General features: G+C 28.0%; 1 protein-coding gene across 1 annotated transcript in view; it reads right to left on the bottom strand.

The window, feature by feature from the left end:
- Positions 1–26,287, bottom strand: part of LOC129963316 (tachykinin-like peptides receptor 99D) — a 114,652-nt gene that overhangs the window by 6,367 nt on the left and 81,998 nt on the right. The window contains exon 3 of the mRNA XM_056077616.1: positions 16,885–17,035. Coding sequence (XP_055933591.1) covers positions 16,885–17,035 — 151 coding nt within the window. The remainder of the gene's footprint in view (positions 1–16,884; positions 17,036–26,287) is intronic.

Raw genomic sequence — 26,287 nt, 5'->3', positions numbered from 1 at the left:
TATTTAAGAAATATTTAATGCGGAAATAATGAGCAGCTATGCATTTTGCATACGAATTGTATAAATGATATGGCAAAAGAAAAGTTTTTTTTTAGTAAAATTCAGTTACAGGGAATTCTGTAATTTTTGGTAGAAATTTTAAGGAGATTTATAATATAGTTAGAGACAAGCACAAATCATTTTGCTAGGCATGATTCCAACTCAAAAGGAAAACAATAAAAATCTTTGTTAATTTTTAAAAGGTGAAAAAAAAGGAATGATAGCAAAACAAAAAAAGGAAAATATTGGTTTTATAGAATAAAATCAAAAGTTAAAAAAATATGATTATTAATATTAAAACAAACTTTATTGACAACTTATCGTTGCACATAATGCACAACATCGTTGTACATAACGCACATTTCATTTGCGATAACTGCTCGCATAGGAATCCCGGCAAGAAATTCCTCATCAAGATCAAGGAGATAGAAATCGCGAGACCTCCTTTATAATTCCATTTTATCCAGGTATAAGAAATCCATTGTTCTCACTTTATAATATCGCTTGAGCTGTAAATGTTCTCCTAGCAATTCACAGCTGTAGTAGCTGCAGTAATGTCCACATATTTTCAGTCAATATGCATTTATCAGAAGTGTCATATAACGTTTTTAAATTTTGCGCCAAGAAATGGGAAGCAACTTGTATATGTTAAATACTGCATAGTTAAAAACAAAATATTCCTGTTTTGATAATGTATATTTTGATTCATATTATAGCCACATGAACGTTTTTCGATAATATGAATTTCAGAAAATAAGAAATATTCCAAAAAGTTTCCCCAAAGTGATTTTAGAATTTATTTTGTCTCTTTTCTTCTAACTTTCATGTCCCTAATTTCTCTTTCAAAATCAAAGATGCACTGAAGTTTTCTATGGTTATTAAGGATTGTTTCTTCGACTCGTTATGCATAAAAAAAAGAGTTATTTTGTTCCCTTATTAAAACAATTCAGCATCAAGAAATTGTTCTTAATGCTGAAATTGCTTTGTTAGAATTGAAACCAGTATAAATTTTATAAAACAAGTCAGAACCTTCTGATAAGAAAGATTTACTTATATCTTCCCTGCACGATCCTAATTAAATAAAAATGTTTTTCTTTTTGTTTAAAATGGATGATTGAGCAAGAATCCATGAAATTAAGGAGACATTCTTTGTTTTTCGCTTCTAAGTACAAAAGAAAGTATTTTTGAAAGTCATTAAAATTTTCAAATTAATCTGATTATTTTATAAATAGTTTAGAAACATTCATTACATTTCAAAATCATGATTAATAAAGAAGTATATTTTTTAAAAAGAGAATAGAGGATTTTTCCCCCAAGGTAAATCTTTTTATGCGATATAATTATAATAGAGTCAGACATGATTCAATATTTTTTTTAATTATTTTGTGTTCTTAAGAACAGGAGAGAGTGTTAAAATAGAAATGAGTATTTGATGTAAATATCTCTGAAAAATAATGAAATGTAATTCATTATGATTGTAGTAAAGACGTAAAACTGTTTTTAGAATTATTTTAATTATTAAACAGTTTTCTGATTTAAAAAAATATGTGAATGCGAAACTTTTTTTTTGTATCACTAACGGAACTTGATGTAATGTATCGGGTTGTTTAGACATTCTATTTTGAAAAGATTTATTAAATTGAACTTGGACATGTAATCATTTTTAATTGAGCAAGTACTTACACGTGCTTTTATATCATACTTTTAATAATTAATGCAACAAAAAATGTTGCAAAACATAACATATTTTAAAAAGAAGAAAACATTATCTTTTAAAACTATTTTCTTAAAAATTAATTGTGAATTTTAAGCAAGATTTTAAATTATTATGTACTTTATGCAACATTTACATTCTTTTCTTCGTTACAGCGTAATTAATATATTGTCCTTAGACTTATTGATTAAATAAAATCTCAAAAAGATATTGTCTCACTTTTGAAAATATTTTTCTTATTATGATAACATATAAATTCCCTTGAGAAATTATGAAGTAAATGATTGGTTTACAATGTGTAATAAATTCATTTTGTTATAGTATACTTATTTATAGCATGGTAATTAATCTTAAGGGACAAGAAGCAAAGCTTAATTCACTTTGTATTGATTATTAACATTCTGAACATTTCCTTTAGTAAATGAGTTCTACTACCTGAGTAGAGATTTCTAATTACAGTAGATTCTGGATACAATTTTTACCTTAGGTTTGAGGCATTTGTGTCCAATCAACAGGTTTGAGAGAAAATTACGCTAAGATGGGTAAATAGATTAATCTAAAGTAATACGTAAGGGGTTACTGCTTAGATGTACGAGCTGATTCTCTGAAATACTGGAAGCTGCTATATTTTAATTTAATATATTGAAAGTAATTTGCGTTATATAGACTTTGGTTATATTTTTAATGTTGCTTAAAGTTGTCACGGGACATCTAACTATTTACAGTAAAACAGTAATTTCTCAAAAATGTGTACACAAAAATTGAATTATTCTTATTCGGAGTATTTTGAAATTTTACGTAGAATCTAAAGCGAACGATATACGCTTTAGCTGACGCATCTAGTGATACTAAAATGTAAAGCATACCCATTTATTATTTAGTATAACTGCGAAAGAACAGACAAACAAAACATTTTCATCACTTTATTTTATTATTTTTTTTGAGTGATTATATCTTTTCTAGGCCAAAGAATTGCTTAGAATTATTTTCAATTCATAGCTTTATTTTAAAAACTTCAGAGGAAATTGTGTTGGTCTGCTATATTACAGTTTAATATTTTTTTTAAATACAGTATATTCATTTTATTTTTTCTGAGACTATAAATAAATGCCGATTCTCTTAAATGTTGACATAACTGAATCTTTATAACGTTTATTAAAAAAATTATTTTTAGCTTTATTGATTGCTTTTTTTTACATCTACGATTTAAATACTTAACAACGGACGTATTACCCTACAGATAGAAAGATTTAGCTTTCTGCAAAATAGAGGAGATGGAAGTCACTAAAAAGCTTTAGTAAATTCCATACCATCTATTCATGTATCCGTTTATATCTTAGACAATGATCATGACTTTGTTGCACAACTTAATAAAAGACACATTTTAAAGATTTTGCAAGTGTCCAGTGGGGTGGCTTACTTTCATTACTATGGCGAGCATTTGATCACACTACTTGATTAAAAATATTGACGCGGAACAGAGCGTTTGAAGAAGTACACATTTTTTTATTGTTGTATAATTATTAAGGTATGGAATTTACTAAGCTTATCCCCTATTACTTATCCCCTATTATTAAGGAGTTTTATTTCCAAATACATAGCGAAACTAACCCATAAATATTAACAGGAATCTGAAGCGTTTTTTTAAATGCAAAAAAAGGAATCTGAAGTTTTTTTTAAAAGCGTTAATGAAGAAATACGCACAATGGATTTTAGGTTTCCTAAAGCCAATAAATTCCCATTGAATATATTTTAAACGCCTTTATGGACGCATTCTTTTAGATGTCACGATTATAAAACACCACTTCTCTAGAATTCTGTAGATTGTGAGTTCGAGGGCGAAAGAATTCTCTGACAGATAAATAGAAGGGACGAATTACCTTATGCGCTGCCAGATTCTCTTGATATTGTTTTATTATTATTATTATTATTCCTTCTCTTCGATTCGTACCATAGAAAAGGCCGACGAGATACCTGTTCACGATATTGAAATATTGGAATTGTGTTATAATTCATGTCGTGGCTGATGTCTCTTAATAAATATTGAACAGCATAGTATAGCAATAGTTCAACAGCGACTGTCATTCTTCATGCTAGAAAGGAAGATGAAACATCGACATTTTTTAAGGTAATTAATATTTTTATGACTTCAATACAATGCTTTAAAGTTTAAATAATAGGCATTTGTTTATACAGACTGAATTTTGCGCGACACATTTTTGTAATCAGGAAAATATTCTGTGAACCTCCTACATTTCTATTGTTGAAAGGATATCCCTATTAGAGGCCAGCTCCCATAATTCCTTTAAAAATTGGGAGGTAAAAATTCTTTGGAAAAATGTTTATGCTTCTTTTGTTATTTGTTTCCAGATAATACTTTTCTTATAGATGAAGTTAAGAGTTCCATTCCTTTCAAGTAGCTACTCATTTGGATCTATAATCGAATTGCTAGTAGTTTTATTTGTTGGATGTATTGAATTAATAAAAGTTTCAAGGATAGATTTATTGCTAATTATAAGAACAAAGAAAACAGATTATTTAGAAGTTACAGTTAATAGTTTACTCACCCATAATTCGAATATTAACGTTCTATATGAGTTTGTTTGTTTTTTGTTTACTTTAGGTCAGTTTTAAGATTTAAATGAGTAAAAAGAGTTAGAAAAGAATATTTCTAAATACTGAGTTTTAATAAAAAAATAAGAAAAGTGCCTTCTCTTAATCTTTCTCCACATTTAGATTTATAAAAGATAAGTCCACAAAAAATTTTTCCATTCATCTTTAAAAATAATTGAACATACAAATTTGCATCACATATTATGTATTATGAATAATTGATAATCATCTACAAATTTAGTAGTTTTACTATAAAACTACCGTTAGTAATTGTTTTATACAGAATTATACAATTTCTCTCTAACTGATTATATCTTTATTCAATATGAATAGCTCAATTTGAGAAATTATATTTTGCCTTAGCCAAATTTATTGAAGTTTTATTGTCCCTAAATAGTACGATGTAAACTTTCATCTTGTTACCATATTACTGTTTTTTGATCATCCCTTACTTTCTGTACAAGTGCCAATGTTCACATATATATGGGATTTACAAGCAAAATTCTGTAACCCTCATACTCACAATTTCCACTATCTTTGCGAACTATGCATAGGGTGTACATAAATTCAGATATTCAAATATCTTCTTTATTCGAATTGTTTTAACAAACAGCAAATTTTCACAGCCGGTAAAACATGAATAGAAGGCAAAATAAGTTCATGTGTTTTTATATTAAATTGAAGAATCAAATATATGAAATTCACATGCAGCACAAGAAATGAAGTAATATTTAAATAAAATACTACCGAGAATATTTCAATAACGAGTTAATGGTACTTAATGTAATTTAACATTAAAATAAGGGAAGAGAAGTTTTATAAACAGGCAAACTCATATTTTTCTAAATCAATTTTAAATTTTTTCAAAACGTTATTTTGAAATCTGAATTAAGTTAAACCATCATTTTATTCCATCTTTCTCATGTTGCCCTATAAATTTAATTGTTTAAAATTTAATTTTCTTTTAGAGGGAGACTTTTAATTTTAAATCTTGTTTGTTTAATATCAACCTACTCTCATTTTAAAACGGATTAAAGAAGGGTACACCTGTAACAGAAAACCTGTTCCAGGTGTATTCTGCGCTATAGTAAGATAAACCACCATTTGCACACACGCGCACTCTCATCTCCCATACAAAGAATTCCTTTCACATTCTCAGCAAAAAAGGTATTTGGAAAGTTATAAATAGCATACAGTGTCAACTGAGAGAGAGTGAAATTTCTAGCTTTGTTTTGGTTCAGTTGAAAGCTTGGAAAAATAAATGAAATCAGAGCTACCTCGATCAAAATTTAAATATTTTATTCATCTAAAAATCAAAACACTACTGCAAGTACCTAAACATGCTACTGACAGTTTGGGAACAGGGAATATTCTTTTTTTAAATTGAAAAATTTCTGGAAATATTATTTTAAATGAAATAGAAATATAAGAATTTCAGATTGACGACGGTTATAAATGGATATCCCAATCATCTGGTGTAATTCATTTGATAATGGCAAAGAGTGTTTTCAATACAAATGGCGAATGCTTAAACATCATTTCCAATGAAATGGTAGTTTTGTACCTCATACGGTTAATCATATTTAGCAGTTTTGGACATCTGTTGCTTTTTCCATCGAAAGCTGTTGTTAATTTCATCTTCATTTCGAAAACACAAACTCAATTTTACATTTAAACGAAATATATTTTCCCTTTCATTTGCATATTTATATAATTATAATTTCTCATAAAAATTTCAAAGAGTGCCTTAAATAAAAAAATGTAAAAATTTCTTATATAAAAATCCATTGAAAGACAAGTCTCAATTTATGGTAGGTCCTATTTAGGGATATTATTTTTGCGCATTTAAAAATATATTTCCTCTGAAAAGTTCGCATGTCTACCTTTAAGGATATTGCTATCTTGAAGATGGCTACGAACAGAAATGATAAATTAAATAAGAAAGAAAATGTCAATGGATATTATAAATTATTTATAGATAAACATATTTTCAATGTCATTTCAAATTAAAACTACATATTTTTTCGTAAATTTGTCATATTTCATCAATCAGTTTATTTCTAGGCAATGTAATTACGTTGAATGAAGTTTTTTTTTTTTTTTTTTTTTTTTGCACAGAATGAGGCAAAACCCGCAAGAGAAGGGTTAAATTTCAATGAAAAGGTAGAGTCAGTGTTACATTAGGACATGTGGCTGTAAATGTAATATGAAGCCACTTTAGATGGCGTGATAATATGTTTAAAGGAACGTATCATTGGCAACATTTCTTCCAAAAATACCTGATATCGACCGAACTGAAACAGATACGGAACAAGCACACATATTCATACATGTGTTAATGTTGTAGTGATGCTTGTCATGCTTTATTCGTTCGAGAGTTTGTAGAACCTGGTTAACCGTGAAAATCGTTCTCCCCATCGCCCTTCAAAAATTTAGATTTCCTGGCTACACTAGAATCCGGTGTTACATTACCACAGCCATCTCTGTCTGTTAAACGTTGAGTTTATTTGTATAACTATGGCACCATTAAGATTTGTATCACAACTTTTGATTCATGCAGTTCAGAATGACTGGAATTTATGGATGAGGCTTAAATGTCAACATATTTCAAATATATGTTAGCTGTTTGCATTTTTCACACATCACGTAATTTTTCTCAACTAACGGAAGCATGATATTTCAATACAGTTTTAAGTAACTTAATAAAAAAAGAAAATGATTCGCTTTCAACTCAAAAGCTAGATGAAAAAGGAATCCCTTTAAGCAGATACATTTTAAGAAGATTAGTATCTAATGTAAATGATTGATCACCCTAAACCGGAATTGAAATCGGGGACATTTCTTAGAAAATCTAACAACATATCGTTTTCATATATTGCATATTCTTATCTTTTCTTTTTCATGGATTTAAAAGCTTCCCATCTTTTACTAGAACTAATTGCAGTCATCCCCACTCTGACTCACACTCTTTGAACGAAATCTTATTTTTCTCAAAAATATCGATAGATATATTCATAAACGCTTCTAAAATTTCTTGATATGTATCGATATTATAACAAAATTCATGTTACTGAATGAATTTTAACTAGTATTTATAATATTTAGGTGAATATACTTTAAGTGATTCGATTTAATCGACAAATTACTTTTGTATATACATAAATTACTTTTAATGTATAAAAAATTTAATTTTTTATATAACATTTTTTTAAAAAAATGCTGTAAATCTATTGAGATTATTGAACGTTTTCTTCCAAAAAATATATGTAAACAAAATAAGAATGAAAATTGTTATTTTGAGTATATTTCAAAATTAATTTCTATTTCAATAGATACTCACATTTATTGTATATATTCTATTAGTTGGAGTTAAAATAATAGAAAATTTATTTTTTGGATGCTTATATTGTAATCTATTATAGTCTTGTAGTGTGTGGAGAGACAGAATACGAATTCAATTTCTTATACTACTACACGACAGCTTTTCCTTCAAACACAATTTGAAATATTCCAACTTGAAACGGCAACATTGAACCGAAAAACTAACACTAGTGCTGAATTATTTTAAATATAAAGAAAAGGATTTTTTTTTTTTTTTTGGAAAAACTGCAACGAATACAAGCATTTGAAAAAAAGAGATTTGTTGCGTTCAACAAATGTTACATTGCCTTCTAGTAATTCTGTCATAGATGCGTCAAAAAAATATCCTTTTCTAAATGCTTAAATATTTATTCCCATTTAAACAAACTATGATTTTTATATCGTTTCTTTCAACTATATCAAATTGTGTACATGTTTAGATTTCTGTACATATTTCGATATTTTATGGTAGTGATTCAATTCTCCATCACAATGCTTTTAGGGCAATAAAAACTTTTTTCCCGCGCTAATTTAATGGTTATTAACTCTTTTAGAGATATACTGCTCTATGTATAACTGCTTGAAAAACAAGTAACAAAAGATAATTTATCCGTAACAAAAATCTAGTGTCGTTCTATGCCCTCCCCCCATTTCATTTCTTAAATCTTGACTAATCAATATTTTCAATGTATCAGGCCCTGTTTTCAAACTTAATCAAGAGAAGTTTGAAGAATCGGAAACTACCTGCACTATTTCATTTCATCAATCGCAAGTTTTCCTTCTTCTCCGTAGCGCCCGATAAGAAATAAGCACTAGCTGATAGCTTATTCAAGAAATGAAAAGAAAATTAACAGATTTGGAACATCATAATATGATAAACTCGTGCTTTATATACTTTTGTTTTGTTTTTAAAATGTATTTATTTAATATTAAACATACAAAAATATTCTATATATGTTTAAGATATATTTTACATATTTTAATATTTAACATTTTTAAAATGACTCTATAATTACATTTTACTTGTTTTATATACTTGCTGTATAAACATAACTTTGCGTCATTTCCATTTTACACGATATTCGGGAAAACAATGCTGGATTAATATCTTAGACAAAATATTTAGTTCTTATGCTCTGATATAAATTCGCAATTCGTAATCATGTCTTTAAAAAATGTGAATAAAAGCTTTTGTTCCATATTTTTTAATAACAGTTTGAATGTCAGAGCATTCAAAAAGTTCACGTTACGTATTAATCAAATACATTCACGTATTTCAGTGCAGGTGTTCCATATTTTGCTAATTATCCCTGACAACATTTTTGCATGTTTTTATATTCATCGACTACATCGGAAAATGTTGATCTTCTTCTACAAAAACAAGCTGAATTTACTTTTTATTGAGCAAGTACCAACTAAAGAAAAAAAAAGAAAGCTTCTTTTAAATGGCATGAGTTTCAATAAAGATTCACATTAACGTAAATTATTCGTTCAAAAACACATAACTTTGCGTCATTTTAAAATTGAATTGCAAAAAAAAAAAGTCTAACCAAATTTTTTTTATATATATTCCCTTGCCCTAATAGGTAATAGTGTCGTAGCAACATCATAACTTTCAAAATGGACGCTGCTTACAAATAGATAATACGATGCTTTTTGCTTTAAAATTGTCTTTATCGTCAAATGCAATTTCCTTTCTCAGTAGTTTAAAGACAGCAAATGGCACATTTTCGTACCTATTCTTTCTAAAAACTGTCATTTTCTTTAAAAAATGCATTGATTTAAAAAGAAATACTTTATTTAATTGCATATAAATAATAGGAATTTTCTTACTCTAATTTTCCGATGTTTAAAATGATATTAAAACAAAAGAGATCATGAAATCTATTTATTCTATATTCGATGAAACCGAGTTTAAAATTATATTCGAAAATTCGATGACCTTTTAAAGCAGAATTTTGAAGTATTAAAATAAATAAGTCGAAGATCTTCATATAAAAGTTCCAATGTGTTACACAAAAAAAGTGCAGGGAGCAAAATTTATAATCAAAAGTTACATATAATCATGTATTTTTCAACGTAATCGATGAGAAGATTCAGGCATTTGTCATATCGATGGATCAGATTTCCTACGCCTTATATGAAAAATGGCACTAGTGATGTGAGAGCGATCCTGATAATGATTAGAAGCTCTTCATGAATCTGGTAGTAATTTGAAATTTGTTTTAAGGAAAAAATATAGAGCAAAAATGTCTATACATTTATCTTCTCAAGTCGATTTATTGCAGGCTGGTCGCCATATTTGCAATGTTCTTCATTTCTTTCTAACAGTTTGACCAACTTACAGTACGAATCGTCTGTTGCGACAGTCTTTCGCTTTTGTCCCCATAGGATAGTTTGTATCTCTTCTCTCAGTTGGACGCCAAAAAGGATGGATACCAGTGAAGAGAGACAAAATAACTTTAAACCCCAAATCATATTACTGGGGATAATTTTTTTCGAAGAGGGTGTTGAAGGCCTGATCCACCAATAATGACAAATGCTTGAAACTTCATGGCGGTTATTTTGAAAAGTAACCCTTTTTATATACAAATTCTCTTTGGAATTCTCTTTCACAAATTCTCTTTTGTTCTCTTTGGTTACCTTTCTTTATGATCCACGGGAGCTTAAAAGAAAACAGACCTCGTATATCAAAGGTACTAAAAAGGAAACATAAAATGAACAAGTTTTTCATTTCCCTCATACATACTCACATCTCATTTTTCCTCACTCACATAGGGGGACAAAAATAATTCTTATATTCCACCTCGATCGCTCCTGCCTCCTCACTCCAATGCAGATCATGTGGCAATCATATTTAACAAGAACGTCTCATCGGATCTCAAGCGGGGGGGAGGGAGGATCTCTTAACAAAAAAGGAAATTTCGTCTGAAAGGATCTTAGCAAATCTCGCAGGATGGAATTTGACGTATGAAACAATCTTACCGGATTTCAAAAACTGCGAGCTGAAACGCTTAGAAGGAAAGTAGAGCACCATTTTTTAAAAAATATATTTGAAATATTTCATCTCATTTAATATTGTATGATATTCTTTCCATTAAAATTATTTTCGGTTTATTACATTTTTTCGTTATTTTTTTTTTGTATTTCATTTTTTGTGATTCTTAGAATTTCTTGTTTTGCTATATTTATTCTTATTTTTAATTTTCGTGTTGTTGCACTTAACGCTTATATATATATATATATACATATATATATATATATAGGTACTAAAAAGTAAACAGAAAATTATTGTGTATAATCCACAAAAAATAATCTTAGCAGATTATTTGTGTATGAATTGGAAAGATGCAAGAAAACTTCTTTAAAATGTCATATTTGAAGATTATTACTCATGGTTACGACAAGAGAGAAAAAAAAAAGACTTAATAAACAATTTCCAATGGATGCTCCTACATCCAAGGAGAAATCTTGGATGTAGGAGCATATCTTTCCGAGAATGATGAAGTTACAAAGATAACACAGAGAAGGTATTCACTGCACTTTTTTTTTATCATAGCTTGTCTATCGACGGAGCATAAATGGGAACTATTCTTGTGGAGAATCAAGATATAAATCGGGTTCATGGTTTTCAATAAAGTAGTCGCAAAATGGATCAACTTTAGAGACATGTGACACATTTCAGAGCAAATGCTTACGTTTATATTTAATCTTTTGTACTGATGTTTTTCAAAGATATGGTAGAAGAGTTTCTGTGCCTAGGCGAGGTAATATATTTTCGTTTTAAACAAGCATTTTTGTGACAAAATGCTGATAAATAACTAAAAAATAACCCTCTTATGTTTTTTACTGGAATCCTAAAGAAATATCTTTTGCGGTGCCAATTTCCAAGCATCTTTTGAAAAAATCATCATCTGAAAATAAAAATACGTGAAAACATTTGATGGTATTATTCCTTGAAATGTTTCATGCACTTTAAAGATATATATTATGGATAAATGTAAGGCGAATATTTTATAACTTATCTTATACCTAATACCCTACATGTCACTTATTTTTTAAAAGGAGCATGGACAGAAAAAATTGAATGCAAACGTATTTATTTTAATTTAAAAATGTTATCTTTGGATGTACTGAGATTTGAAAACTACCTATATAATATTATTATAGTTAAAGTATAAACTATAATGATATCTAAACAATATAATGGTAGACAGAATTTGGCAATAATTTAAATTTTTTAAATAAATTTTGAGAGAAAAAAATCAAAGATGATAAATTGTGTCCATAAATTAACAAAAGGGGCCAATTATTATACTAGATTTCTGGAAATTTTGTATAATAATTACTAAATAAATTTTAATACAATATTCCAATCAACTTATTTTCTTTCTTTTAAATAGGTATAATTTTTTTCAAAATAAATGCAGTAAGAATGAATTAAAAGAAAAACTATTGCTGAAAATAAGAATCATTGTTCTTTATTTCCCAATGATTACAAGATTCTAAGACTTTCATACGATTATTTTTGCATTCATTTGCTAGAAAGCATTAAAATTGATTTTTTTACTAATAACAGACGCCTGTGCATATTTTGATTTATATTTTTGTTTTCTATTCATCATTTTCATGCCATTTGAAATCAGTACTTTACAAACTGTAAAATGTGAAGAATTTTCATTTCAAATAAATAATTTTTGAATAATGCCGTTACCGTAAAGAGAAAGTAGAAGCATTTGGTATTTTTTCTTTAGCATGAACATATTTCAGCTTATTTGATATTTATATTTAAAAAAATTCTGGCTACTTAAAATGATTTCCGAATTAATAGAAATGTATCCAGATACAATTCTGTTTAAAATTCCTCAGATATAATGCTTGTTTAGATCCATAATTCATCATTGTTTAGATCCAAAGAATGTTCGCATTTTATTTTATATAAAAATATTTTACGAATGATAGAATGTCATTAAAATTATATGTATATTTAAATTTTTTTAAATGCTGAATACTTTCATGAATAAAATCACATCAGCAATTAATCCTTTTTTTAGCAATCAGTTAAAAATATTTTTTTTTATTTTTTGGGGGAAGGATGAAATTTATATCTACTATAAAGGATTTCATATATGCTATAAATTATACATATCTGCTATAAATGGTTTTAAAATAATTTTGTATTTTTGAATGAAAATTAATTAGACAATAAAGATATTTTTTTATTTTAAAATTTTTGCATTCATCATCATGGTGTTATTGTTTTTACTGTAAGAAATGAACTACTATTTCGCCCATGTACTAAACTGTATTATTATCGCATTCAATTAAGGATAAAAATATTCTGAGGAAGGAAAGATTTTCATTGTGTCATTTTTTGTAGATCTTGCTGAATTTTTATAGGCAAATGATTTCTGTGCGTATGATGGATTGTATTTCTTAAATATATCCTTATGTATGTTATCAGTGCTCATTTCCTCCTTCTCAATTTCCTTCATCATAAAGTAGAATCTGCCGTTACGTAAATTAACAAAGTTGCGCACGCGCCAGCTGCTCGACATTTAAGTCGCATGTATTCTATATGATTGAAGAGCCTTCCGATGCCGTTCCTAATTTTGCTTTCATGTTCTTAGTTAATCATTTGCGATAATGTCTTCGTGAGTGTGCTGCTATGTATAAACAAATGCTTTTCATGTTTTTAAATATTCGTTGCGTAAATCTCCAACAATATATTTATAAAAAAAATTGAGGATGAATACAAGATATTGCATTTTCATCCATTTTTTTTATTATTATTATACTTAAGTTTCCCTAACTGGTTCACAGACTGAAATGTTTTTTTATCTATAAATCAATTGCAGATTAATAAAATAAAACATTTCCTTCCATTAATAAATTGAATATCTTTTTTCAATTTAAAAACAAAATTTCCACACACTCGAAATGTTTTTGTTTTTGAAATTTTTCAATATAAGAGAATTAGCTTCATATTTGTACTCTAAAAAATACATGTAGCAAGCATGGAAAATAATTGCTGAAGGAATTTCATTATGAGAACCAATTTAATCATCAGAAACTTCCAAACATAGCTGTACTGAATCGCAAAAAAAAAAACAAAAAAACTATTATTAATTTTTGATAAAAAAATTTCAAAATTTTTAGAGCTTTCAAAACACTGAAATTGCATATACAAAAGTTATTAAACTATTACAAACTATGCAAACACATGCATGTATACATAAAATACAAATATTTGAACATATATGCATAATATTATAAAAGTATACATAATAAATGAAGATAAAACACTTTTTTAAAAAAAGGAAGACTTTTAACATAATTTAAGCCTTGAATTTTATTGACAAACATCTTATTGTTTTTCTTAATTTTGTTTTGCTTCAGTAACTTAGCTGAAGACGCATATTCCAAAAAATCATGATGGACTAACAATTTTCTATTTTTAATGCATTTTACAAAACAGATTTTTTCCACTGTAAAATGCAAATGCAATGTTGGAAGAATGTTTTATTATGTTTTTAAAATAGCAAAACTTCTCCAAATGAGCAAAAAATACTTTAATTAATAAAACTTTTGCTTTTATAGGAAAATCATCAGCAATACAGATAAAATTTCAATGGTTATAAAAAAATATCACATCCATTTTTAACTATCATTAAATTAATGACTCTTACTAAAGGTAATTATAATGAATTATTTTTATTACTATTTTATTTTTTCTTCTTTAAACAATTAATTTATACTATGGTATTAAAACAAATAATGTGTACAAATCCTTTTAACGTACATCAAAAAGTAATTTTTTTTTTAAAGTCTGAAGTTCTAAACATTATATGTGCATTATGAGTTAAAGTTTGCTTTTCAAAACATAAAAACATGAATTAAAAAGTAAAATATCAATTTCAAATCGCGGTTGCGTTATGGTCCTTCAAATAAAGTTATTTTTCAGCATTTTTGCACAATTTATGGGGCATTTAAGAGAAACGGAAGGATACTATCAATGTTAACAGCTTTTCTCTCTTTCGGATATTGTCGTTTAGAAAGCTTCGAGAGTAATTAAAGCTAATTGTAGGAAAATAACATGAAGTTTTTAACGAAGTTTGTGGTGTGTGTTTTGTTTGAAACTATAGGATCCGGGCAAATTATATTTATAAGCTATTACAATAAGCTGAAGAAAAATAAATTTATAGGAAATGTAAAAATACAAATAACATAATTTGGGAAATGCCTGCGAACTCATAATAGTATTTTTAAGCAAATAATGTTTGCCCATTTTTTTTTTTTTTTATGTACAGAAAGTGGGACACTTAAAAACGTCAGAAATGCATACTCCCAAGCAAATTATAAAAAAGTATATTTTATTACTGATGTATATATTTTAGCGTAGTCCTTATTAATTATAAAATCTGTTCAGTTTATGTTGATTAAATGCATTCATAATCATAAAAATGAAACTATACGTCTCCTATAAATTAAATATCTTTGTTTAATTACTTCTTAAATATTTTCCAAATTTATAAAAAAGAAAAAAATAGACTTAAAATATGAATAATTTTAAGCTAATTATAATTGTTTTTAAATATTCACTATAACAATTGCATAAAAATATTCAGCAAGTTAGTCAAAAAAAATTTATAAGGCATTAATTTTTAAAAATTTCTTCAAATCAGAGAGAAAAAAAAACTTTGGAAGCAAAATAGATGTTTCTCTAGAACAGATAATATGGCACCAGATGACAAGTAGGTCCAACATGATGATCTCAAAGTGGATATATTTCATTACCTTTGAAATTTTAAATGCTGTATTCGTAATTGAAATCATCTTGTTGTTAACAATTCTCTTGCATTTGAATTTCTTATTCATTATAACAGAATAATAAATAGTAATGAGTTAATACAAATGATTTGTTATAGTTGAACAAAATAAGTATTTCAAATCATGTCAACCCATATGTATTCTTATAAAAATGAAAATAATTTTTATAAGTGCGTCTTAATCATAATATCAGCCTTCGTTTCCTTATAAACATAAGGCAAAGGAGCAGTACAATTTTTCAGGATTCAGGATTCAAAAAATCTGCTCAACAACGCTGCGATTATTTCTGCCTAAACAGCACTTACATAAGACTTCACGGCTTTATTCCTAAATCCCACTATTTTGTTAGGAGTTGATGCATCTTACTTTTAAGTACTTCAGATCCAGAATGCAACATTTCACTAGATATGCTGAAACACAGGCCAGGGAAATTATTTCCATCAGTAAAGTAGACAATTCTAGTAAAAGGAAAGAGGGAAAACTTCCAAATCTCGAAAGCAACATACAGCATTATTCATGATTACTGGCAGAATTTATTCCTCCGAGATGAACGGCCTGAAAGGGTTTTGAATGGCACTCGCATATTTCATAAAGCCGAAACAGAAATGGATAAAAAAAAAACCTCCAATTCACTCTTCTATTTAGAGATAATGAGGTTATAAAACTTTTATTGTTAGAAGTAACAACAGAAATTGCAATTTGTATGCTACTAAAATTATATATAAAATTATTTTATTGTTTTATAATAACGATTGTATGGGAGATAATTAACAATTATTCGATTTTTTTTTGTCATAATAAGTCACCTTATATAAAAAATGAATATTGTAAATTCGAAAACTTAGTAAAAGGGCATTAAATGAATAATAAAATAAAAGTCTCGATGCTTAGTTTTATACACACTTTTTCAAGTCATAATATCCAAAATTTATGTATTAGTCCATCTTTTTAAGACCAAACTTCCGAAATTATTTGCAAAAGTGGAATATTGATGTTATTCAGAACTTCAGTATACCAAGTAAGTGAATTGAATCGTGGTGAAAAAACTTTTCAAATGAACTAAGACGTTACCAAACAAATCTAGTGAATGCATCTATTTTGAATTGACTGTTGGATACGAATGCCTACTTTCCTCTAAATGGTGTGGTCTGCAATCACATCGGTCCCATAAATTATTCTCATTTGTTAGATGGAATTAACTTTACCTCTAAGCTACAAGATTTCTACTGAAATAGAAGGAGAAAGGAGTCCAGTCTCCATTGGGACATGGAATAGGAAAGGAATCTAATAATGTCTTCAAACCCTGACAATCAAATAATGGTATTTACCTTCCTCTTGGACTTGACACTCTCTTTCTGCTTCTGGGTGCATTCGCCGATGCTCTGGCTCCCCCACAATTCTCGGCCAACTCTGAAGTATGTGAAAGTCATCGAGGTGATGGGCAGCACGTAGGTTACAACCAGAATCACAACGTTGTAGCTAAAAGCAATGAAAAAATATATAATGGCAGGTTGTTTTCTTCCCTATTGCAGTGAATCGTAAATAAGGAGAAGGTAATATTATTAGATCTATTTGATAGAAGTTTGCTTGTCTTAGATTTCTGAGGGGTAGAAGGAAACTTTTCTCAGTTTCTTCCCATTTACGTCTTTACTTTCTATTACAATGAGTGTCTGAACCGAATATCGAATTTGTCATGCCATCTTTTATCTTTTTCTCTTTACACCTCCAAAACAAAGCAAGACTACAAATAATAAATGTAGAAAAAATAGAAAATTACAATTCTATTGATTCAGATTGAACTTACTTAGAAGACTCGCCAAAACATTTCTCCGTTTGCCATATTAAAAAACATAGCTCATTTCATGAATGAATGCAAAAAAAAGATTTATGATTAAAAAAAAACTATTGCATCTCCACCACTCACATTCATCATCATTTGTTAGTATGTTTAGTTATGTTATTAATTGGTATAGTTATGTATTTGTAGTGATGTCTTTTAGTTTTCAAATTATGAATTTTTCACTGGCTTCAATGAATGCTTCTAATGGCTCTCTTTTCTTCTTAAAATATAACGTGATTAGGATGAAACTTGCTTTATTTACAGTATACTGCAGTCGAAATGGATTATTGTATTGATATATACATACAAGAATTAAAATGAATCTTTTATATTAATACACGTATACGGAATATATACCTGATACCTTTATTTACGTATGCAGCAGTATACCTGATAAGCTAAGGTAATCTCCCCAAAAAATGAAAATATGCATAATGTGATACAAAGCATCACAATTCGAAAAATTCAACACAGGATAAGAAGAAAAAAAATGGAAGAAAATGGCAATTTCAGAATTTACGGCTCTCTCTCTCTCGATCAACTCATCAACGAATTATTACAACAAAGTAAAATGTCCAAAACTTGAATAAGTCTTTAATTTATACTAAAAATTCACTTTCAAAGAATGTAGAGGGATTTTTGGATTAATTCACGGGTTTTATTATTAGCAAACACGACAACTCTACGCTTCATTGCTCCAATAAAATAATAATGAGCCTCTTCACTTCACATTCATGATAAATCAGCAGTTATTTTGTTGAAAACTTTATTGCGAATATAAGCAATTGTGGTTTGTTTATCCGAAGTAGTGGATGGGTGTAGCATATTTTTCATAGTAAGAAATACAATATGTTCTTATCTGCTTCTGTATGGTGGCATATGAAACGTCTATCTTTCGAAACACTGCACAAACATCATACCGCAGCTATTCATGATTATGCGCTATCGGTATCTAGATTCTTCGTTGTGAATCGTTCGTTCGAGTGGAGTGACAATATTGCTCCCGAATTCAAATAAAACATATTTTCGCGCCTTTCCAAATCCCACTCTCATGGCCTAGACAGATTTCGCAGATCTGTAACCTGTTCTTTTAACCATTTAAAGTCATGCACAACCCTCAGCAGCATTATTGTTAGTTAGCAGTTATGGCGCAGCTTAGTTAAAGTTTAGTTGCTATGCATGTTCAACAATCAAAAATAATCATCATTACAACCAAAAATGTTGGGAACAAATGAAATGTTTGTTCTCACGTTTCACACTGATATATGTTTTTAAGTGCTATTGATGTTGCTCTTAAATGTTTGAATTATTATTTTTATATTATTCATTTGGTTGGTCATATTCTATGTTGAATCACCTGCATTGTGCTGCATATCGGCTCCGAACGTACATTTCGAAATTATTATTATTATTATTGTGGTGGATATTACTCAGGCAACCTTATGGATCATAAATACACCGAACATTGGGAATTAGTCCAACAATTTCAAATGCTTGATGTTCTAACAAGGAAGTTAAATTTTAACCCATTTCTGTAAAAAGTACTCGCCCACAATTGCTCTGGTGGAATTTGTGATTTTCTGATTCGAAATATCGGATTTGATTTTAATATTTTTTTAGTTATCAATCGTTTCTGAAATTTTCATATTTCTTCTAAATACTTCAAATCCAAAAATGAAATATTTAGTCCAACGTAAAGTTTGAATTTGCGATCATGATCTAATCTAATCTTGAATCCGATCAATTTACTAGGTGGGAAAATCAAGTATGGTTTCATGCAATCACATTTTATTTAAGTGTTTTCTAAACATGTTTAGATAATTATTAAACTATTAATGTTAATGTTGGATGTTCACTAATAGGTTTCATCAATAATAACAGCAATAAAAATAATTAATATTTTTTCTTGAAAATAAACCCAAGAAGCCAAATGAAATATCAGCAGAAAATTGTTCGCAAACTTTGTAAGCCATACAATTGCAGACTCTCTGATGACTTTAAACTATTAGGAAAAGCTGAAAACAGTTATAATAACTAGTAATGAACTCTGATGAATACAAAAATAGTGTTAGGTTGGCTATCTTCTACCGATAGAGAAATGTGTCTCAAACGGGAAGGATTATGCCGTGGCCGGTGATGGCCCTAAATCTTAAAAATGCTGTCGTGGCGTTCCAATCATCCAGAAATTCCAGTGTCCTTAAGAATAGATCGCAGTAGACTATTGTGATTATTGCATGAATGCAAATGAAAAAATTGGGTAAAAAAGTTGTTAGACACAATTCTATTGTTTGGAAGCATCACGTAAATGAAATTTTATAACGAATTTTGCTTTTTATCTTCTCTTTAAGAAATTTAATCATTCTATGCAGTAATTAACAAAAAGATGAAGGTTATTTGCCATGAATATATCATTGTAAACAATTTATGAGTTTGCTTAGGAATATTATTATGTATTAAGAAGCTCGCTTTAAATTGAAATAAAAAAATATCGAAAATATGTCTTAGCATTATACATAAGAACGAACATTATACTACGCATTATACTACGAACATTAAAATGACATATTAAACATCATTCGTGTTTATTTTTATTTTTATTTAATTTATTTATTTATTTATTTTTTGCAACAGATTTAATTATAAAATATATTCTCTTTTATAAATATATACAAGAGAATCACCTGCTAAGAATAAAAAATTAACACGAACATACATTTTTTTTTCTTTACATGAATGCTTAGATGGACATAGAAATCAATACATGTGGGCTGCAGTATAACATATGACTGTTCAAAAGTTAAAAGGATACACCCGTATCACATGTTATTGAGTTCATAATTAGAGGTTTAGAAGACTCTTACAGTTTGATGGATGACTTCAAATATTTTTTAGGATGCTAATGAACTTAAATTTTCTTTTTTAAGCGGAGAAATTTAGAAATTTACCGAAACTAAATAACATTAAATAAATAGTTTTTCTTGAAAGTACAAAATTTTCTTGATACTTCATTAATGCTCTCATGATCTCTTTATCTCTGCTGCTTTGTTCTATTTCTGAGCTGCCGCAGATGCTATCTCTTTAGCTCAGTTTCATAAACAATGGTGGGCATTAACGACTAGTCCATTGTAATTACCGAAAAATGCAAACAGAAGAAAAAAAAATATTTTTGAAACTTTGGTTAGATATTCTTTTGACATCCTGAAATTGTGAACCAAAAAAGTTTCCATCTCTGAAAAGAGGCGGAAATTTATAACTTACACTCGCTGAGAATTTTAAGAAGTCAAGTCGTAAAATAGTTATACCTTTCTTACGAAATAAATTACAAGTATGATTTTAGGTGAATATATGTAATGAATCATTATATGTATATGTAATGAATCATCATGGCCACAGGTGTACTTTCGTTAGCATCAAAAATTTCTACAACTGGTAAATAATATTTTATGAGTTCATTTGAAGAAACCAGCTTTTTTACTTCACTGTTTTTAGGAATGTCAAAAATTTTTAAATTGAACAAAAGTCTTTCTAATGGCAGATTTTGCTTCTTCAACTTCAGATAACAGAGTTTGTATTCATCAAGTGTTATAAAATTAAAGTTATTCTGTTTTTTTATGTAGCAACTGTAACTGTTCAAGAAATCTATTTTTCCAATTTTTAGCGCAAAAAGTATTAACATTTACTTCACACCAGCATAAACATGTTCCAGCAAGAATAAAGCTAGACGACTGCATTTGTTTTGAAAATTTCACGAATAAGAAATCAAAATCCATAGGTCTTAACTGGATAAAACCAGAAATAACTAGAGAAAAACAGTTCTCTTTATATATATATATATCGTTTTACTCCATCCGGGGAGGCATAATTTATGTACAAGAACAAAACACGTTTGTTCACAGCGCACGACACATGAGCGAGAAAGCAAACTAAATATTTATCCCCATGATTATATAATATGAGATTTTGATAGGCACATGTCGATTTAGGTAAGGGAATTATAGGGATCTTTTAAAAGAATGTGTTAGACCGACACATTTTTATCCCTTTATTCGGAGTGTGGGAATTTGTCACACTCAGCAATTTTACCGAGCTTCTGTTGTATTAATTAAATAATAAAGGGGGAATTGTATCAGGAAATAAGGGAATATTTAAATATGAATTTAATATAGATATTTTAAGATAAAACTTTAGAAATTGATTATATATATATATGTATATGTTTAATGTGGAATTTAAATGTTATTTCAAGTTTATGATAGTTATGAATTTAGGATTTAAAAGACTATGCTCCAAAATTTACATTTTCGAATAATTATGCTTTTTTGTGTGCTTAGAACCCTTTGTCTCTAAACTTCTCTATACAATTCTCTTTGAAAATAAAACGCATGGAATTTTTTAAAAAATGAATAGATAGCATAGGCCTTTACGAGTATCACTGATAAAACAGAGCATAAAATAATATGATATTTCTAATACTTAACTGAAGAATATTAATATTTTTACATTTCAAGTTTCACAGTTCAATTAAGTCTTTATTTGACACATTTAAATACAAACAAAGTATCATAGGAACAAAAATTATATTTTACTATGTATATATGTTATAGCATTGCAAGTTAGCATTTGTTTGTAAAATATATTATTGCTAATGAATCTAATCTAATCTATATTTTATGCTATTGAATCTATGTTTTAAGCTATTGAAAAAATTTACAGAATAATTATTTATATTTAAGAAAATTCATAGTTGTTTTAAAATATAGCCGTTTTATTGTTTGACTTTTTAGAATTTTTAGTGGGGAATAAAAGATGAAGCCCCCTGCAAAAATGGTATTTTTGTTAGAACTTTTAATTTTTTAAAATTTCTGAAGGTCCAAAAAATATACAAAGTTTTAAAAATTCAGTTTTTTTTTTCTATTTGGCTTCATTGCAATGGATAGTCTGTCGAAAAGTAAGCACAATTTTTGTAAATTCGTTTTAAGTGCCGAATGAATTCAGAATACTCTGGAATTAATATATTCAGAATATTCTGAAATAAAAGAATGAACATTTTATTATAATCTTTAATAAAAAAATTAAATTATTTATGCAAAAACTATAAGCTGAGTGTGAATGACGTCTTGGTTAAATAGTGGGATGCATTATGGGGATTTTTAAATTATTTGCGAATGTGTTTCAAGTTAATTGTTTAATAGGAAAAGAACGATAGTGATAAAACTTTCTTTTCCCATATTTTAGGTATTTATTTTGATAATCTAAAACTATTTAAATTACTTGATTGAAAAAAATTAATATTATACCTCTTTTTATTGTATTACCATGATTTGTTTATACAGTTCTAAAAATGAACGAAATTCCAAAAGCGAAAATAACGAATTTCTAAAAAGTATAAGATATTCATCTGAATGCTTAATAAGTTTCTTGCCTTTCTTTATAGATTTTTTTGGATGTTAAACAATTATAGACGCTATGTAAAAAATTAAACCGACAATCTAATCTATATTCCGTAATATTTTCAGCTTCTTACTTAAATCAAACACATTTATACATGGCCTTGAAGCAGAAATATTATAAAACATAAATATCCATTTCATTTTTATGCGATAGCATTCTTAAGAAATTAATTCAAGGTTAATTTTATTTATTTTGAAATACTTGTTGCGCCCTGGGCTCTAAATAACTTATGTCATCATACTTTGAGATTTTGCTCATAATTGGAGCAGAAGTCGGAGAAAATCATTAATGATACAAACTTTGCATAGTTTCCGAAGGTCAGGTATTAAATGTGAGCACAAAAATTTCGTAATGTTAACGCCAACTCATTTTATTCCTTAAAGCTAACATACACTTTGAGCAAATATGTAAAAGATATTTTAACTCGGTAGATAAGCTTTGAATGCCAAATATATTTATCTAGAGCTGGAGTTATACAGAAACTTTTACGGAAGCTCGATAAAAATTTCCAAGCGTAAAGTAAACATTTCCATGGAATTGTTATTGGATGTAGAAGAGATTCCTTTCGCATCGTGAATGCCTATACAGCAGTTTCGCAGCTCTTCAGCAAAGTATGGTTTATTATAAACATGATTTGCATGTTTTTCTTTCTGATATTTTTAAAGGAATGTAACCGAACTTCTATGGGTTTTGTGAAATATAGGATCATATCATAGCCCACAGATTAATGGGAATTATGGATTTCTTTTAATAACTAGCAAAGCATTAGTTTTTGTTCAGGAATTGCATGTATCAAAATATAAAGGAGCATTCGCTGAAATGTCGTGAAATAAAGTTAGCCACTCTAAAGAAAAACGTTTTAGAGACGGAATGTCATATATTTAGAAACGAAATTCCAGCCAATGGGAGCGTTCTTTTTTTCACTTTTTATTTTTCTTAACATGCAAACAGTAATTTAAATAATTATGCATATGAAACTGTTGAAAAGAAAGTAATATTTTTATAACAGCAATTGACATGTATGACTTCATTATCAATTTTTGAATCACATTCATCATTTATTCATTGTTCCAGACTGGTATATAAAATATTACAAAATATGAAGTGGCGCATTTTCAATTAACTTTTAATGTTGAATAATTAAATGCTATTAAACGCTGAAAACAGGACGATACAAAGGTAATTGCTTTAATTGAATATGCTTTTGAATACCAAAAATATGAATAATAATTAAACATATCTGTGTCAGTTTTGAAGTTTCTTTAACTTGTTTACCTCTACTAGGCAGATGCTCATGACATAATTATATTTAGAATTGAGCGTTACTGCATACCGCTATGACGAAAAGCTTTCAAGTTTTTAAGTAGTTGAATTAGCTTGAAAATAATAACAAGTATCGTAACTACCGCTAATACTTACTATTTCTAAAGATTTCACATCACAAATTGCTCAAATAGTAACTGAACTGAAATGGTTTGGTAAATTTATGATAATACTTCATTTACCAACAGAAAAAAAAAACAATTCATAAATTCATTCATAATTAAAAAACAATTCATAAATTGATGTGGAATGCGTAAGACATCACCGAAAATACTCTATTAATATTTAAAAATAACTGATACCTTTCGGTTTTGTGAAAAAAAATATGGCGCAATGAAACAATAATAATAAGTCTCAGAATGAAAAAGGAGCGAAGTATCATAGGTTCTAATTCAAGTTTCAAACAACTATTCAAGCATTTGGAAAATAGTAGTATAAGTTTTGTTCTTAAAAGGAGGCTAACTAGCAATATTTATCACTAAGCTATCTGTCATTGAAGTTAATTATTTTCAGAATTAAAACCCCTTTCAGTAAACATTTAATAATTAAACCTTTTAAAGCAAAAATTCCTTTCATATGTTAAATAATATAAATATAAATGTTTTTTCTCATTAAATACTGCAACATACTCATAGTAGTTAGACAATTTTTACACCTCTGGATTAAAAAAGTTTAAAAAAAAACACTTTATAATAAGATTTTGTACTCGGTCTTGTCAAAGACCAACGTTGCATAATTAGTAAATAAAACTAAGATAATGGATTCGGTTTGGTTTTTCTTTCATGTCACATATAGGCTGAACATGCTTCAATAACAAGACTTTTCATTTCATTGGATTATTAAATTAATTAAAACAATTTTGGATAAATTAAAAGCTATTTTTTTATACAGAATGATTTACATAAACATGTATATTTTTTGTTTCGAATTACTTAAATTGGTTGCTAAGAATCTAATAACTAAGAATCTAATCAGTTAACATTCGCCTATTTTCATTAAGTTTTGCTTGTACAGATTCGTAATGAAATTTAGAGACACAGTAACAACTGGATTTACTAGAAATTATGAAAACATTTTTTTCTCGGTATATTTCGATAAAGCTTTTGAGAATAAATATTTTAGTCAGACTTATATTTTAGCCAAAAAATAGTATTTAAGGAAAGTTTTAAAGAAATTTTATCCCTTCTGCTAATGTTGGATAATATTTATTTAACCCTTTCACTACTAATACAGCCCAACCTGACCGTTCAAGTTCTATACTAATGGCCCGTTTTGAGCGCAGTTTTTGTTTCAAACGAGGAATTTATTACGTATAGCGAGAATATACTTGATGGTCATTTGCTTTACATCCTGCACGACTCGTCTGCAACAGAAACCGGCCCAATAATATTGAACTTTAATGTCTGGTTGGGTCGACGAGTAGTGAGAGGGTTAAATCAATAAAAAATATGACGAATTGATAAATTTGATAAACTTCAAATGGTATTTGAGTGCTTTAGGCTAATTAACTTGTTCCACTCATCTTTTATATAATTAGTATCCTTGAATAAATTTTAATAAAACGAAAATAATTGAACAACTTTCTCGAGTCCGATATGCTTAAAAAATGAGAAATGAGTTGCAAATATAAAAAATGAACAAGAAAAGTTAATAAGGATTATTATAAAATTGCTTTTCATTTAAATCTGAGATAAAATATTAGAAAATATTATTATACGCAAACAAATATTATCTTTTATTTTATTATCAAGCCATGTAATTGGAATTTTGTAGTTGTCATTTCATTTTATTTTGAGTAGCGCTAAACGTACTTTCAAACATTGTAATTATGCGTAACGACGCTAATCATTGAAATGAAGCATAAATTAAATTTTAAAACAAAAGAATGTATGAAAAAAAGAATAAATCATTCCTAATTATCTAATAAATTCTTAATTGTAATAATCCAATTCCTAATAAATCATTGCAATTTCTTATAGTTTCAAAATAAATTTTATATTTCTTTTTTAATATTCAAGTATAAATTCCTTTTTACTCTTGTAATGCCCATTGAAAAAGTTTAAGATAAGTTTATGAAAAATAATTCGACATGGGCCAGGGAAGGTTCATCCGAGAAT

The sequence above is a fragment of the Argiope bruennichi genome, chromosome 3, assembly GCF_947563725.1.
Source record: "Argiope bruennichi chromosome 3, qqArgBrue1.1, whole genome shotgun sequence".
In the NCBI taxonomy this organism is placed as follows: Eukaryota; Metazoa; Arthropoda; class Arachnida; order Araneae; family Araneidae; genus Argiope; species Argiope bruennichi.
Note: the sequence above shows the minus strand (reverse complement) of the source record. Positions and strands in the feature narration are given on the sequence as shown.